At 54.6% G+C, this 16304-nt stretch overlaps 6 protein-coding genes across 6 annotated transcripts; 4 read left to right on the top strand and 2 right to left on the bottom strand.

Moving 5' to 3' along the window:
- The first annotated feature begins 213 nt into the window (after positions 1-213).
- Positions 214-2391, top strand: BO66DRAFT_416678 (uncharacterized protein). The gene is made up of 2 exons (XM_025649613.1): positions 214-926; positions 956-2391. The coding sequence occupies exons 1-2, from the start codon at positions 413-415 to the stop codon at positions 2344-2346; spliced, it is 1905 nt and encodes a 634-aa protein (XP_025509209.1). The 5' UTR covers positions 214-412; the 3' UTR covers positions 2347-2391.
- Positions 2391-4540, bottom strand: BO66DRAFT_7786 (acyl-CoA carboxylase subunit beta). The gene is made up of 3 exons (XM_025653581.1): positions 3639-4540; positions 2997-3579; positions 2391-2913 (listed from the first exon to the last, which is right to left on the bottom strand). The coding sequence occupies exons 1-3, from the start codon at positions 4272-4274 to the stop codon at positions 2435-2437; spliced, it is 1698 nt and encodes a 565-aa protein (XP_025509208.1). The 5' UTR covers positions 4275-4540; the 3' UTR covers positions 2391-2434.
- Positions 4466-6483, top strand: BO66DRAFT_467117 (putative pyruvate carboxylase; the record flags this gene model as incomplete). The annotated part of the gene is made up of 2 exons (XM_025652533.1): positions 4466-4509; positions 4557-6483. 2 exons carry the CDS (start codon positions 4466-4468, stop codon positions 6481-6483), a joined length of 1971 nt encoding a protein of 656 aa, XP_025509207.1.
- A 532-nt stretch (positions 6484-7015) lies between these two features.
- Positions 7016-8679, top strand: BO66DRAFT_387320 (putative inositol 5-phosphatase). The gene has a single exon (XM_025646271.1). It carries the CDS (start codon positions 7115-7117, stop codon positions 8549-8551), a length of 1437 nt encoding a protein of 478 aa, XP_025509206.1. The 5' UTR covers positions 7016-7114; the 3' UTR covers positions 8552-8679.
- A 5444-nt stretch (positions 8680-14123) lies between these two features.
- BO66DRAFT_433461 (uncharacterized protein) lies at positions 14124-14416 on the top strand (the record flags this gene model as incomplete). The annotated part of the gene is made up of 2 exons (XM_025650695.1): positions 14124-14201; positions 14291-14416. 2 exons carry the CDS (start codon positions 14124-14126, stop codon positions 14414-14416), a joined length of 204 nt encoding a protein of 67 aa, XP_025509205.1.
- Positions 14417-14528: 112 nt separating this feature from the next.
- BO66DRAFT_7476 (uncharacterized protein) lies at positions 14529-14892 on the bottom strand. Its single transcript, XM_025653563.1, has one exon. It carries the CDS (start codon positions 14763-14765, stop codon positions 14571-14573), a length of 195 nt encoding a protein of 64 aa, XP_025509204.1. The 5' UTR covers positions 14766-14892; the 3' UTR covers positions 14529-14570.
- Positions 14893-16304: the final 1412 nt, after the last annotated feature.

Raw genomic sequence — 16304 nt, 5'->3', positions numbered from 1 at the left:
CAGAAATAGAATCGCAGAAGTTGTTCCCGGTTACCGTTGACCCACAAAATAGCTCGAGCAGTGGAGCCATGAACAGGAACAGGAACAACTTAGTTTAGCGTGATCCGACTAAGCGTCATGTGACATCGCCTGACCCACCCTTGGTTGTTACTCTCTAAGTTATAACTTAAAACTTACAACGCACGAAAAGAGAGAACAACAATAGGTACAAATCACAACGCTCCACTATCTCGAGCTCAAAATGGGTTGATCTTCAGAAGAGAAGAGTCATGACTACACATCAAGGTCATGTTTATCTATTCATCAGGTGACTCACAAGGGCTAACTAGCCAAAGGCTCGGTTTGATCCCTGTATACGCATACTTCGCATACTTCTCACCACCAATCTCTTACACAACCCGCTCCCTCTATCATGGAGGAACCCCTGCGTCCCAACAAAGCAGACTTCAACCGAGGTCTCCGCGAAAGCTATCAGCAATGGTCCTCCTATATCACCCCCCCCCCCCCAAATCTCCCCTCCCTCCTCCCGCAGGAATGTCTCAATTTAAAGGGCCTTCTGCAGCGAACGCCTTCCTTCCTCGGATGCGGCCTTTTTCCTGAAGATACTCAGATTCCTCTAAGTCTACTAGAAATAGAATCTCGAGAAGGCCAGTACACTCTAGTCACGAGTTGTCGCTCAATCTGGCGGACATCCACCAACCCCGAACAATGTCCCCTGCCCCCCAAAGCCATGCCTGCCCGGCTTGTAGTGGGCGTGCAGAGCTCACTCGCCGTGCATCTGTCCGACTCGGCACCTTTGGCAGCGTGGCCGGGTACTCAGGATCAGCCGGACCAGGACGAAGGTAGTTACCTTGCCGTCCTATTCCTAGCCTGGGCGTATATCCTGTCTGCGCGGTGGGCGGAGATCATGGCGAGGGTGTCCGGGTGTACAGTTCCATCCTCGCATTCTGACGAGCATCCATCCGACGGGCACCTCACGATCACTATCCCGCTGCAATCGAGCTTGGCTACAATACCGACGCCGACGAAACAAACTGGGGGAGATCCATCCTCTCCGGAACCAGTGGCAGGAGCCCAAGAACAGCAGAGTACAACCACCGGCCCTACCTCTCCCCCTGGTCCGTCAACCTCACAAAAACATCCCGCATCGCTATCACAGACCACCAACCCCGCGTACCTAAACCCACCCAGCCCCCGCCACCATCATCCCACACAACTCTAGAATACCTCACCCGCTTCAGCACCCACCACCGCCTCCACGCCCAAACCTCAGCAGCCCTAGCAGCAGCCCTCTACATCCCATTCCTCCAGGGAAAGGGAAAAGCAATCCCCCCCTCAACCCCCGGCCAACCCCTTCCCCTGTACCCACCGCCACTCCCCACTCCCACACAAACCCAAGCCAACGAAAACCCCAACCCCATCGCAACCCACGCCCTCCTCCCATATTACATGACCCTCAGCACAAGCCCATGGGGCATCTGCTCCCTCCTGCACAGCACATTCTTCAATCGCGACATTGAGTGCAATGTCGTCAGCGCGTGGCTCAACCCCGCCTTCGCGATCATCGATCCGCTCCTTCACGCGAGTAACCTGCCCGCGCTGCTGCGCGTCCTCGCGCGTAGAGCGCCCCAACTCGGGGGCTTATGGGTCGGTGCATTTATTGTAAACGTTGCTGGATCCATTCTCCGGGATGTGCGGAATGGGATGGCGGCGCTGGATTTGGATGCTGCTGCGTGGACTGGGGGGGATGTCTCGTTTCTCACGGCGAGGACAGAGGTGAGCGAAGGGGGTATCGTTCGGCGGGAGGATGAGTGTCGGTTGCTGTTTTTGACGAGTCACGAGGGAGAGGGAGAGGGAGTGGCTTGGAGTAGAGCGCCGGTTCATCCGTGGAAACCTTTGGGGGTGACGGTGCTGGGTGAGGCTGAGATGCAGGTGCGGATGCATGCGTCCTGTGGGTGTCACTGTTTGGAGTATCGGGGGTGGAGGTGGGGGCTTGTCGATGGTGGGGAGATTGAGGATGCTGGTGTAGGGCTTGTGGGGGATTGTAGGGTTGAGTCAGGGGGGTGTGATGTACTAGACCAGCGTCAATTCGAGCTGCTTGATCCTGAGGCACTGGGTTCAGAGGCGCTGTCGGAGGTGGCTACGCGTGGGATCTTCGGCTGGCTGCGCTCGAGGGGGTATCCTGCGAGCGAGAGGGCCATTTATCAGCACGAGTGGGTGGATCTGGCGAGTTCGGACGATGAGCATGAGCAGGGACAGGAGGTGGAGGATGTCGCATCTGGTGCTTCTGAGGGGAGGATAGGCTCCCGTGGAGTCATCCATGAATGGCTTGGCGATTGTGTATAGACCAGAGTGAGACTAGCGAGTGCAAGGACTGTAGAACTGGGAATTAATGCTGCAGATTGTAGCGCTGGTAAAGTACAAGCACATCACATCAAGCAAACACCGGCCGAACCTTGCCTGTTGCCCGATCAGCCAACCGCTCCGCCATCAGCGTCCCATACACCTGCCGCGCCCACGCGCAGCACACCTTCCGCGTGTCCTTTGGATCGATGATCTCCTCCACCCCAAACGCATTAGCCGTGCGCACCGGATTCATCAGCCGGCGGTACTCCTCCTCCAACTTTCGGTAATGCGCCGCTTTCTCGCCGCGCTGGTCCGCCTCGCGCAGTTCCTGGCGGTGCGCCACCTCGATGCCCCCTTCCAGCGGCAAGGACCCCCACTGCCCGGAGGGCCAGGCCACCTGCATGACGGGGTCGCGGGCCCCGAGCATCAGACCCCCGGCCACCCCGTAGGCGCGGCGGACGATGACGTTGAACAGCGGCGTCGTGGTGGTGAAATAGGTCTTGCCCAGCTCCACGCCCCAGCGCATCGTGGCGGTGCGTTCGGCGACGGTGCCGATGGCGTAGCCGGCTTTTGTCCATGGGAACGTATTAGCAAAGACCAAAGCCAACTTCACGAACACAAAGGTCTGTAGATGCACAAGGGGAACTCACGAACATCGATGAACTGCAAAACCGGCAGATTCATCACATCGCACAACTTCAGCAAACGGGTCAGCTTCTGACTCCCCGCCGCGTCCAGAGCACCCCCGTTCACCTCGCAATTCAGCGAGATCACCCCCACGGGACGCCCGTCCAGCCTCGCCAGTCCCCCGATCGCCGTGCGGCCCCACAGGGCCCCAATCTCAAACCACGACCCGCGGTCGACCACACTGCGTATAATCGTCCAGGGGTTGTACATCCTAGTCTGGCGGCGGGGGATGATCCGGCGCAAGGCCTCGTCTTCCCGATCGGCCGGGTCCTCGGATTCGATCACGGGGGGCGCCTCGCGGCCGGAGCTGGGCAGGTAGCTCAGCACTGTGCGCAGCTGCTCGTAGCATTCGGCTTCGTTGGCGGCGACGTTGTCGATGGTTCCGTTGGTGCAATGCACTGTGGGGCCGCCCAGCGTCTGGAAATCCAGGCCCTCTTCAAATGTGGCGCCTTTGACTACTTCCGGCCCGGCGTTGAACAGCGAGCCTACGTCTGCGGCCATGACGGAGAAATGGCACGATACGACACGCGCGGCTCCAAGGCCAATCTGCGAGGAGGTCAGTTTCGTTGGCTCAACTTGCGGTCACTTTTCGGAGAGTGGCTTACGGCTGGACCGACAACCGCCCCGAGATTCGGGATCCCCTGGTTCAACTGCTCCACGACGTATTTGTACATCGATACATAGGGCAGATAGCTGTACCCTGCGGACCGAATGAGCGTGACACTGCCGCCCCCGGAGCTCCCGTCGACCAGCTTGACTATCGGTAGCCTCAATGCAAGCGCGAGCTTCTCGATGTAAATGGTCTTCTCGTGCGAGGCGCCATCCGCATGTCCGCTGCGGAGGGTGAAGTCGTCGGCCGTGAGCAGCATACGGCGGCCGCGCAACCGCCCCATCCCTTGGACATTGTTACTCGGTACGAATGCCACGGGCTTCTCGCGCATGGGGCCGGTTTGCTTCCACGTCACGGTGCCGGACAGAGAGCCTATCTCCTGGAAGCTGCCCGGATCAAGCAGAGCGTCCAGTCGCTCGCGCACCCATAGTTTGCCGGCCTGCTTCTGGCGGATGTAGCCTCGTCGCGAGGCATCGGGCGTGGCAGCGATACTGCGGAGAGTGTTAATCTGAGCGAGCACATCCGAGTAGTCGGCCGGTAAATGCGACGCGACCTGGCGCAAACGCTTTGAAGCCGTCGCCGAGGATGGTTGGGTGTCCCTCGTGTCGCTATCGTTACTGTCATCCGGCATTTTGATGGATTGATCGGGAAAGGTTCTGAATTTGTGGCTGGTATATCGCTGCGGAGATGATCACCCGCCAGCTGTGAGGGGTAAGATTAAGTCAGCCCTCAGCCCTCGGCCCCGAGGTCCGAGGATGAACCGCATCAACATAAACAACCACTAAGCCAGACCAACTGCAGAAGCACAATTAATCATCCAAAATGTCAGGACCCCGGCCGTTCACACGACTGCTTGTTGCCAACAGGTATGGTTTCATCTCAACTCAGAAAACCAGATTACTCAACCGAACAGGGGCGAAATCGCGGTGCGGATCATCCACGCAGCCCGTGAGCTGTCACCGCCAATCCAAGTGCTCGCTCTTTACACAGAGCAGGATCGCTCTCACTGCGACCTGGCTCGTCCCGATCAGGAGATTTTGGTGGAATCGCCCGCAGCATATCTGGACATTCCGCTGCTGATCCGTCTCGCGAAAGAGCATGCCGTCGAAGCCGTGCACCCAGGCTACGGGTTCCTGAGCGAGAGCGCTGACTTCGCCCGCCGCATGCACGATGTTGGAGTCACAGTTGTCGGGCCAGGCTGGGAGACACTGGCGCGGACTGGCGACAAGCTCCAAGCCAAGCAACTTGCTGTCGAGTGCTGTGTGCCTGTCTTGCCAGCCACGCCGACCCCAACAGCTGAAATCGCCCTGATCCGAGATTTCGCACGAGAGGTCCAATACCCCGTGATGATCAAAGCAGTCGACGGCGGTGGGGGGCGAGGGATCCGTCTGGTCCGTGACGATGGTGAGCTGGAGCGTGCCGTCGACGCAGCGATGGCAGAGTCACCTTCGCGGACGGTTTTCGCAGAGAAGGCCGCAGTGGACGGATATCGCCATATCGAGGTGCAAGTAGTAGGTGACGGACTCGACGTCTGTCAGCTCGGGGAGCGCGATTGCAGCGTGCAGCGACGGTTCCAGAAGATAATCGAGATGGCCCCGTCTCTAATTCTTGACCGAACTCTGGTGCAGCAGGTGCTGGATGCGGCACTGAGGATGGCGAAGGCCATTCGTTACCGTTCGCTAGGCACTGTGGAGTTTCTGGTCAATGAGAAACAAGAGCAATTCTACTTTCTTGAAATCAATCCACGTCTACAAGTCGAGCATACCATTACAGAAGCGATTCACGGGATCGACCTCGTCCAGATACAGCTGCGACTGGCGCAAGGGAACACACTTGCACAGACTGGTCTAGAGCCCACATCACTGGTAGCTCCTCGTCTGTATTCCATGCAGCTACGGCTATGCGCCGAAGATCCCCATGCCCGCTTTTCACTCAGCTCCGGCAAAGTGACGGAGTTCATGTGTCCTGGTGGCAACGGGGTCAGAGTCGATACCCATGTGAACCCAACTAGTGGGGAACCAGTGACAATTGGCACCCAGTTCGATAATCTACTCGCCAAGATCATCGTGACCGCAACCAGCTGGGATGCTACGGTGCTGAAAGCTCGACGAGTGCTAGCAGACACAAGGATCAGCGGCATCCGCACCAATCTAGATCTGCTGCGCGGGGTGACCGGCCACGACGACTTTCTGTCGCGCAGAATCGACAATCAATGGCTGGAGTCGCGCCTAACGGAAGTTCTCCACATGGGAAGCCATCTGGGAACAAGTCACCGCGAAAAAGCCCATTCAAACGCCAATTTCTCGTCGCTTGTCGGAAACGCAGCGTCGAATCCACTCCTTCGCGGGGGAGACGCATGGTCTGTCGTCCTCGAGCCTCTCCACTCTCCCCAGAAGCAACCCCAGGACACAGACGCCCTGCGTCATCATCTCCGGTTGACGCGCGTACTCCAGAACGACTTCCCCTCCTCCTTGGCCGCCGAAGTCGAGTACACCACCGCCACCTCGTCAGCAGCATATCGCCTCCAGCTCGCAGCCACCACAACTGCAGCATCCGCCTTGGTCTCGTCTACCCAGCGACGCGGGGACACCCGCAACCCACGACACATTGTCCTCCCGCTTTCCGGCAGGCTGATCGAGATCTTAGTGGCGACCGGCGATCAGATAGCCAAAGACCAGGTCGTGGCCTTTGTCAAGCAAATGAAAATGGAGGTGGAGATTCGCAGCCCCCGCGCGGGCCGTGCGCACTGGGTGCATGAGATGGAAGACGACGAGGACGAGGTAGCAGAAGGTATGTTATTGGTCGAACTGGAGGGTAGCGCGGTGAAAGGGAAATTGTGACTTCCTTTGCTGCTGGGTATCGCAGCGCGTGCGGTGGATGACACGCACAACATGCAGGTTCTATAAAAAGGGGAGCCCGCATTCCAGACCCAGGACATTGACATTCTGCATGCCATCGAGTCGGAAGAGTCTAGAAGCGTTCTAGAGCGTGACCTTGCCGACTGCCACGTACCTTGTTCACATATTTCCATGGTTCCCTTGCATTATGTAGATTGTGGGACAGTGCGATAAATATAGTGTGATCTGCGTTCCTTTCATACGGGAAGTGTGATCCAGGAACAAAAATTTCTTGGTGGAGGGACTGTTTGGCAAAAGAATGAAGCCATCTTCGTCAGCACCTAATCTAAACTGTGCTGGGTCTTGAGGTCCTGACCGGGGGGAGGGGGGAGTAGAGTGAGTTTGTGGAAAGGGTGAAGCTGAACAAAGAGGGATGACCTCATCTGCCGCCGTCGGCTCCACTCCAATTCCTCCCCCGATCGTCACATGCAGCTGTGCGGTGCAGCAGTCAACTACGTAGCAGCAACTCCCCGCATTCACCCTCTACTTCCCTCTCATGGTGTCTGTCAATCATACGCAACCTCCATCACGACAACGTTAAGTCAACACCAACATTCCACATATCGGACCAGCCATGGACGCACTAAACCTCTACATTCTCACCTTCAACTGCGCTCGAAATCTCGTGGACGTCGATCGATTCTCCCACCACTTCTTCGACTCCCTTCCGCTCACCGACAATCTCAACGCCTCCTCCTCATCTGTCCCTCCCCCCGACCTTATCGTACTCTCGCTACAAGAGATCGCGCCGATCGCGTACGCCTTCCTCGGGGGCTCATTCCTGACACCGTACTTCGACACGCTGAGCCAGGTTGTGAATCGCGCGGTCGCGCAGCGCTGGGATGATGTGCATTACGTCAATATCGTGACGGACAACTCCGGGATGACGGGATTGATGGTGTTTGCCCGGTCCGACGTGGCAGAGCAAATAGCCTGGCTCGAGACGGCCCGGATAGGCTTTGGGTTCCAGGAGATGGGCAACAAGGGTGCCGTGGGGGCGCGACTCGGATACCTGCCACCATCATCATCAGCCCGGAGGGACGGGGAAGGAGGAGCTGAAGAAACACAGCAACCCGTAGAGCTGACATTCGTGGCAGCGCATCTCGCGCCGATGGAATGGGCGGTTGAGCGCAGGAATGCGGATTGGCGCAGCCTGGTCGAACGGCTGGTCTTTGAGCGTCAGGATAGTTGTGCCGCCGTCGTGGGTCGGGAACATGTCGAGACCGAAGAAAACGCATCGGAAAACGCACCCCTGCTCCAAGAGCGCTCTACAGCAGCGGCTTCGCCGGTCGGGCAACAACAGCAGCAGCAGCAGCACGATCGCCGGGGCATCTACGTCCCTACGAGTTACCTCTTTCTGGCAGGAGACCTCAATTACCGGACGGCCGACCGACCGCCCAAACCGGGCGATCGGACGAGCAGATTCCCCCGGGTGAATGTAGAGACGTCGGACCCGCGCCATTACTCGCATCTGCTCCAGGAGGATCAGCTGAGTCGGGAGAGGGCCCAGTCGCGGTGCTTTCAGGGACTGTCGGAGGCGCCGATCAGCTTTCCTCCGACATACAAGTACAGCCTGGCGGCACGTTACGCCGTGAGTAAAGCGGTGGGCGGTGATCACGCATTGTCGCAGGATTGGCAGTGGACGGGGACCCGCTGGCCCAGTTGGTGTGACCGTGTGCTGTACCTGGACCAGGCTGGACAGCCCGTCCGGCCGTTGCGCTACGATGCGCTGCCGTTGTTTCCAACCTCTGACCATCGTGCCGTCGCACTCGCGGTCTCCGTCCCGACCCGGCCAATGCGACCAGCAGATGCGCTGGCCCAACGGCCGGCGGCCCCGTTCCCGATCGACCCAGACTGGGCGCGTAGACGAGATGCGGCGCGGCGGAAGGAGCTGGTGGTGGGCTGTGTCGCGTATCTCGGGCTGACCTGGGAGGGCAACGGGGTGTTGGTGGCTACGGTGGTTGGGCTTCTGGGTGCGTGGCTCGTGCTTCGCTCCCTGTTGAACGCCTGACGAGGCGTCGCGTTGCAGCCTTAGTGTCAGAAGAGAAAATCTGCGACTCGAAACCTCCCCTTATTTTTCCCCTCCAGCGCGGAGCTCTGCCCCATGTCGATCGGAGGGGAGAGAAGGGGGGGGGGGGGAGATTGATCTTCGATCCAGCGAGATGAATAAATGCCGACACGAACGGGCGTGAACTGTGGAAAACGTGATTTGATTCTGAGTCGTTCACCTCAAAATAAACACCCCTCCCCCCCTTGCGACCGTTCGTTCGGGTTTCACACTCAAACAGTGGACTCCGCGTCCGGCGAATTCGGCGACCTATTTTTTTCTTTTTTGGCACAAGAGTCTCAGCTAGTTCAACTCTGCCCGCCCCAACACGAGACAGACAGACAAGACAAGACAAACACTCAATCAGTCTAGTCTAGTTCCTCCCTCCTCTTCCTCCCGACCGAGCAGTAGTGCAACCGGACAAGATCGCCGAAGGTCACGCACCCATGAAGATCCTGATGCACCGTTCACCAGCAGCCTGCATCGGGACTAGAAGCGCAATAGCTTCTAGACCAGAAGTATAAGTTCCGGGAAGGTCAGGTGAACAGAATGATTTGCACGGGTGATCTAGACCGGGCGGATTCCGCCCTCCCGTTAGTTTTCCTTCATACAAAGCGAAGCAGCGACAACTGCTGCTGCTGCTACAAGGATCGGATGTCATGGATAACGGCTCAAACGACCAGGAAGGGTCGGTGAAATGAATAGACTGCCGCTAGTAGGTCCCTAAGATCTGAGTAAGAGAATCGAGAAAAACGGTTCCCCGTGTTGAACCAGCCTCACTCATTGTTACCTGTAGTCCGTTCACCGACCAGAGATGCCACTTGACTTAGTCATCTATCTATCCCCAAGCTCCCTCCGACATCTACAATGTATATCACATGACCACCCACCAAGACGGAAAGGAGTAAGTAAGAAAAAGCGAGACAGGGAGGGAGAGGGTGAGAGGGGGGCATTCAAGACAGGGACAGAACCAAAAAAAAAAAAAAAAAGTTCGGCCGGGGTTTTAAAAACTCGGGAGATAGTTTTTTTTTTTTCTCCTCTAATGGGGCCTGAATCTTTAGTCTCGAAGATGGAGTTTTGATTGTGGATATACCCGCGCGCGCGGTAGAAAAGACTGCCTGCCACATGTAAAGAGTTCGAGAGACTTAAAATCCTCGATAAGCTCGAGCTCTCGCTCTTCGCTAGTGTATCGAGTTACGGAGAAGCAAACTAGATGTTGCGAGGGGTCGGAAGCATGCGCTTGCTTTCGCCTTGTCTTCTGGATCGGGTACTCCGTACTCAGTACTATGGGAGGGATTGTACTCATATGAGGACAGCAAGGCCAAACAGGCGGCAATGTACATAGAGACATTACCACCCGTGATAGTAAACGGAAAAAAAAAAAGAAGACATGCTCAGCGCCCGTCGAAGGGCGGAAAAACAGACCAGAAGAAAAAGGAATGGAGCCCGAATTAACAACAAGGGTCTGTCTGCCCTGTCTGTCTTGTCTTGTCTTGTCCATCTGGGTCCCCGCTCTTTTGCCCTCCACTGGTGAAACCGATTCGGGCCAGCAGCAAGCCAGGAAGGGGGGCCCAACCTGAAGGCTCAAGAGTCATCCCGGTCGCTTAAGTTGACTCGACTCGAACTACGATCTATGTCCTCCGTAGTAGCCACTCATAGTAACTGTGAACAGCAACAATTTAGACGGAGGACGGAAGTCGGGATGCGGAAATTGACCCTATCTGCATTATCCTGAAACGGAAATCTTAATGAGCTGGGCCGTTGGGAGTCGAGATTAATTAGCCATGATTTTTTTTTCCTTGTTCATTTCCTCTTCGCGACACGATTGCGCTTGGGGGGGATCGGTTGATTGATTAACTGATTTCATTTGATATTAATCGATTTACATCGTACGACGACGGCGATCTTGTCAAAACTAGAAGAGTCGGGTGGTGGAGAGTGAGATGACATGGACAAAGGATGTTATGTTCCTGATAACAATGCAGCTATGTACCCTGTACCCTGTACCCTGTCACTTACCCTGTGCCCTGACCGACCCTGATCTCGAACGATTAGGCTTGCCGAATTGCGTGAGAGCTTAAAATCACTCGCTCACTCACATAGAGCAAAGAAAAAGGGAGAGATGCGGAATGCCGGGATGATGTGGCAAGGTATGTAGATAGGATATGTTGTTTGTCAAAAAACAAATCGGGAGGGTGGAGGCCCTCCGAGGTCCAGAAATTGATTGTTCTGGAACTGGTCGGGAATGAGGGATTGCGATTGTGACATCCAGCCGAAGCATGGACTACCATCACCGTCCAGGTACTGTAGCACTGCACAAGCATCCAGCCCATGGAACACTGCTACGGAGAATTGTCCCTCAAAGAGTGGTTGCACATGATCAGGCTGGGTCAAGTGACCTTGCCAGCTAAGACTCATATGTGTAATCACCTTTGATCGCCCGTGGATTGTTGCTCGCCGAAAGTTCTGGACCTTCTCGCCGGAATGCCTTACCTTAGTATTAGGATTAAGGATTTGGCCTTTCCAGGTGTCATCCATCTTACTTACCGTAGGATGTGCTCTGCCTCGGAAAGAAAAAAAGATGAGGCTCAGAGACGAACTAACCAATCAGTTGCAGACTGATCCCTGCACTCTCGTTGAACACTTTCCTTCGAGGCTTGGGAGGCTTGGGAGGCTTGGAGGCTTGGAGGCTTGGAGTACCTTATGGACTATTAGCCTCATGCAATCATGCAGTCATGCAGTCATTCATGCCAATCGACCAGGATTAGACGGATTTACGGCTTACAAGCTGAGGGTTTGCTGGAAGTGACGGCGGCGGCGGATGCTGACTGTTCCACCTTCAGCCAACCATCATCGCCAATCGCTGACCGACCGACTGGGACCGCGGTTACTTACGGCCTAGTCTTGCTTACCCGTGGTCAAAGAAGATGGACTGTATGCAGTCAGCATCAGCATTACTACTCCGTATTTAGTGTACAATTCTTCTTTGCTTGGTTGCCTACCTCTACCTTCTTCTTGGCCTGGGCTCCAGCTGGGCTCCAGCTGGGCTCCAGCCAAACGGAAAGGCCGAAAGGGAAAGGACGAGAATCCTTGTTGTGTGTGAGCGGGTGGAACAGATGATCTGCCGATATGAGTGTCCGATTCAATGCTCAATGAAAATTCAATGATGAGATGATGAAAAGACGAAAAGGACAAAGCTCGGTACCATCTCTGTCAGTCCACCCTGCCTTCTGACTCGCTCAGCCAAAGTAACCCGTCATTAATGTCATGCAGGGATCTTCGACCAGAAGGACAGGCAGGCAGGCCTTTCGTCAATGGATTGACATATCCCGTGTTTTCCGAAAGCCGACTTGGTGCTGCCCAGACTTACAAACTCCCCCCCGTCCTAAAGGGACTAGACCCAAGGGGGCAAAAATGAGAGAGACAAAACGGGAAAGGGAAAAAAGTGTGGACGGTGGGAAAGCAAAGGCTGGCAAATGGAAAAAGGGTAAAAAGAGGGGGGGGGAAAGAAAAGAAAAGAAAAAGGAGAAGGGAAGCTTAGTCGACGTTCCAGAAACTGTGGAAACTTCGACCTTGGTGCGACGGTTCGGCCCAAGATCCAGACTCTGAAGCTACGCTTCTCATAACCCTCATCAATCCGAAACTCCTTGACCGATGATGCATGACGGCTGGTCGATGACCCCGTCATCCAAGTACTACATACTATACAGTATGCTTTAGCCTAGCAGTAGAATTTGGGAGTCTATCGAGTATTGACCACACCCACAAAGCATTATTAACATCATCGCTGCAGGTTAACTTGAGGAAAGAAAATTAATTATTCTGACAGGGCAGGGCCCACGCCGCCCTGCAATCATGTCTCTGCTTGCTTGTCCCTTTTCCCGGCTAGTAGACCAGGCAGTTGAGGGAATGTCAGTCAGGGGCCAAAAGCAAAAATCACCTGCGAGTCATTGATTCTGCCAGCAGTGCGGAGACGTTAAGTGAAAGCTGTTACATGGGGGCAGAATGTGAGGCACGTCTTGGAACTTTTATGGGAGGGGAAACAGATAATAATTCACTGAATGGGGGAATTTTTGTTCGGTTTCTTTTTCCCTTTTTTTTTTTTTAACATTTTCTTGGGGCTCTTGGGTTTCTCTCCCGTCTCTCCTCTCTTGTCTTCCCTTCTGGATCATTTTCGAACATCCAGCCGAGAAACACGGAATCCACTGTTGAGACTTTGGCTGCCACCAAACTACCAATAACGATGCCATCAGTGATGCCCAGGATCTCAAGCGAAGGATTGTTACGACTGCCTTGGGTCAACAATGTTGATTCGCCTGATTGCACCTGCACCTGGCCAGCCCCGTCATTGCCACACACACTTGTCACCGGGACCACTTCAGGTACCAAGAAGTCATTGAAGGTCGATTCGTACAGCAGTGCAACTGGTGCCTCTCATTCGACGACTGACTGCATCAGAATCATCGTTCTATACAATCCGGGCTCCATCTGAGCCCCCTCTCCCCGTCCCGTGGCCCGTTAGATGGCATGGAACCCAAATTTTAATCTCCCTGGCCGGGACTGCGAGGACCATTCGCAGAGCATGCTTTATATTGTCCTTGCAATTGCGGTGATTTGATTGTCATTAATGCCTAACTAGCCATACGACGACGGGACTGCCCTCTTTCCCCGTTCCTCACCACTCTCGTACTCGGTCTCTCTCGCCTACAGTCCAAGTTCTCCTAGTCCCAAACACTCGCTGGCTTGTTTCGCATCTTGACACTAGATCTCCCGTGCTCCATCAAACAACGGATATAAATCATTGAGATCCCTATCTCTGCAATTAACTACCTTTATTTTCCGTTTCTTCTTTCTGCCCTTGAAGTCGATTCAGTTTCTTCACACTGATAATTATTGATCGTTGATCGTTCAATTTTGGTCTCCTTCTTTCATCCCTTCCTTCATTCCTTTACGGTTGCATTTTCAGTGGTCTTCACGTCCATTTTGAATTTTGCTTATTTTTTCTTTGGGGTTATAATTATTTTTATTATTTTGTCTCTCTTTCGCCCCATCCCACCACCACCACCCACTTTAGTGGCGCAGCCCAACCTCAGCGCTAGAACCTCAACGGACCCCCGGCGCGGCGCTTGCGATTCCTTTTTCCACCAAACCACTCACAATCGAACACCCCCCCCTTGCTGGTGTCGCTGCAGGACAACGGCCTTGCGATCTTGACGTAATTGCCCCGTGGCGTGGAATTGGGTCTAATTTCCTTTGGGTCCTAAGGTCCTAAGATTATTATTATCTATAACTGCCCTTACTTTTCTGGACTATTTTTTTTTTCGGATCTTCTGGGATTTTTTTTCTGGGGTTTCCTTTTAACTTGGCCTGGTTCCGCTTCAAAGTTGTCGCCAAATCCCCAGCCCTAGAAAAAGCTCCCTTGACGGGATTCATTCAGCTCCAGCCTTCCAGTCAACCGTGACTAGTACTCTCATCCCGCAACCTCTAACACCTGCTTTCATACAACACTCACTCGACTCGACGTCCGATAATCACCATGTTCTCCTGTGCCAACTATCCTCGTGGCTGCCGTGGCCGTGTGAACATTAATGGCGGCAAATGCCCCGACTGTGTGGTATGTTCGTCCCCGCCGGAAGCTTACTTTGCCCACTGCCCAACTCCTCCCCTCCTACTCCCACCTTATACTGACTCATGGACCTACAGCAATTGAAGCTCCGTCACCCTCGATCAACTTCTCCCTTCGCCCAACCCAGAGATTACCGTCGAGCCCTGCCGTCGGAGATCCTGAGCGACTCACCATACAAGGAGGTGATCGACCGCTGCGCATGATGAATGACCTGATGGCAACATTGCGACGGGCAGGGGCGCAACGGATTATCTCCCGGATCTCTATCGATTGAATGGCAGGGGTCCTGCCGGCTGGGACCGATCCCCGGAGGCCCTTGTGCCCTCGTCCACTTTTGCTTCGCTTTTCTTTTGCATCTTAATCATGTGCTCGGACTGAAATGCATTTCTGGGAGTTTGGATCGATCATCTTCGGGCTGAGAGCGGCGTGAGAGCGGCTTTTGTCGCATCTCGACCGATTGCAACGGTCGGACGCCTCTTTTTTCTTTGCTTGGCTACGCGCTCGCCATCGCCCGCCATCGCCCGCCATCACTCGCCAACGTGGTATCGCCATTTCCGACGGACCCTTCCGAAAGTTGGAATGCGCATGGACCTCTGCGACGCGATTCTTGTCATCGTGTCTCGCATGGGCAAACCGGAGTCACAGCATTGGGTCTACAGGGGTTCCTTTGGGTTGTTTTACTGGGTGGTTTATGCGGGTTGACTGTGATTTGGGAGTCCCGGAATGGTCTATCGCTGGTCTACAGCAAAGACACGACAGGGATCTGAGTATCTCTCGGTCTTCACGATGATCAGTCGATCTTCTGGATGGCGCCAAAGAAGAGAAGTCAACTTGGCGCGCACGCAACTGGAAATCTCTGCTGCGGGCGGGCAGTGGGCGCAGGTGGAATTCTTTTTTTTTTTTTTTTTCCTTTTTTTCTTTTTCTTTTTCTTCTCTCTTCTTCCTTCTCACTATCCTTGACTCCCCTCTTTATCCCCTGGTCCTACCTTTGTGCGTGGTCATCATCGCGACTTCATCACTTCATCCTGACATCGTCTTGTAATTCTTCTCTTTGTCATGTCTCCGCTGCTTTCTTTGTTGTAATATGCGTTGGCCGATTTACCCATACCCAATTCGGCTATCTGTACGATCCAAGGTACTTCCTTTTTTCTACTTGTCATACTTGAATATACCCTATTTCTTTTTTTCCCTTTGCTATGATCATGATTCGTGTCTCGAAAGTAGGTAGCTGTCTTTGACAAAGAAAGCCCGAACTTCGCACCTATTAGCTGGTCCCTACTAGATGCCTGAAACGGACACCGAGTGAGCAGACGGACGGGTTGGGTGATGGGTGATGTATGGTGACACCATTCCTCGGTAGATCGATGAACATCTCGGGATCTGCCTTGAACCCTGTTTTCCCCCTCTCTTACTTTTGCTTCTGCATGTTTCTACGCTGGTCTGTTGTGAGCAGCTGATCCCTTCCGTCTTGGAGCCCGTGATGCCTGCAGCAGCAGCAGCAGCATCTCACCACTTGCTTGGAAGTAGTGTACCTTTGGACTGTCCATGTGACCGGTCCTTCGAGCCAAGAACCCTGCAGAGTAGTACGGTGGTATTGCCGTCGTCGTAGCCTGGGAGTCGAAGTCATCATGAATCAACCATTAGTAAGGACCCAGTCCCGAGGACCATCCGTGCGCCGTAACTTATTATCCGTCACCGTCACCTGTCATTCGTTTTTGGGTGAGTGGGCGTGCGCGCGCAACGCAACGCACGAATTCCCGGGCTCCTCCTCCCCCTCAGCTCCCTTCTTGTGACCCCGCCCCGCTCGGCATTGCCCGGACCGTTGCAGCTTGTCTTCTGCCTTGCCTTGCCTTGCCTGGTCTTGGTCTTCCGATCACCCGCCGCGTGCAAGAGACCCAGCCCGTACAAGAGAGAAAAGTCGTGTCAGCACGGAATTAGTCGAATCAGGATTTCCGTACTCCGTGCTCACCGACTTGGGATTCCTATCTGTAGGTAGCCTGCACTGCCTTCGTGTCAGCCCGGTATATATACTGCTATTATTTTAATAACAACATTAACACGGATAACCCAACCAACAGTACAGCATCGCCT

Source organism: Aspergillus aculeatinus (genome assembly GCF_003184765.1).
Source record: "Aspergillus aculeatinus CBS 121060 unplaced genomic scaffold BO66scaffold_1, whole genome shotgun sequence".
Taxonomy (NCBI): domain Eukaryota; kingdom Fungi; phylum Ascomycota; class Eurotiomycetes; order Eurotiales; family Aspergillaceae; genus Aspergillus; species Aspergillus aculeatinus.
The sequence above is the reverse complement of the archived record's forward strand: the minus strand, read 5'-3'. Positions and strand labels throughout refer to the sequence as shown.

Excerpts from the sequence above, each read along its gene's own strand:
- BO66DRAFT_416678 (XM_025649613.1), top strand. The coding sequence starts at position 413 with ATGGAGGAACCCCTGCGTCCCAACAAAGCAGACTTCAACCGAGGTCTC. Across the intron at positions 927-955 it reads CATGGCGAGGGTGTCCGGGT|CATCCATCCGACGGGCACCT; the intron begins GTACAGTTCCAT and ends CATTCTGACGAG.
- BO66DRAFT_7786 (XM_025653581.1), bottom strand. The coding sequence starts at position 4,274 with ATGCCGGATGACAGTAACGATAGCGACACGAGGGACACCCAACCATCC. Across the intron at positions 3,580-3,638 it reads GGGCGGTTGTCGGTCCAGCC|ATTGGCCTTGGAGCCGCGCG; the intron begins GTAAGCCACTCT and ends ACCTCCTCGCAG. Across the intron at positions 2,914-2,996 it reads TTTGCAGTTCATCGATGTTC|CCGGCTACGCCATCGGCACC; the intron begins GTGAGTTCCCCT and ends CATGGACAAAAG.
- BO66DRAFT_387320 (XM_025646271.1), top strand. The coding sequence starts at position 7,115 with ATGGACGCACTAAACCTCTACATTCTCACCTTCAACTGCGCTCGAAAT.
- BO66DRAFT_7476 (XM_025653563.1), bottom strand. The coding sequence starts at position 14,765 with ATGGCGATACCACGTTGGCGAGTGATGGCGGGCGATGGCGGGCGATGG.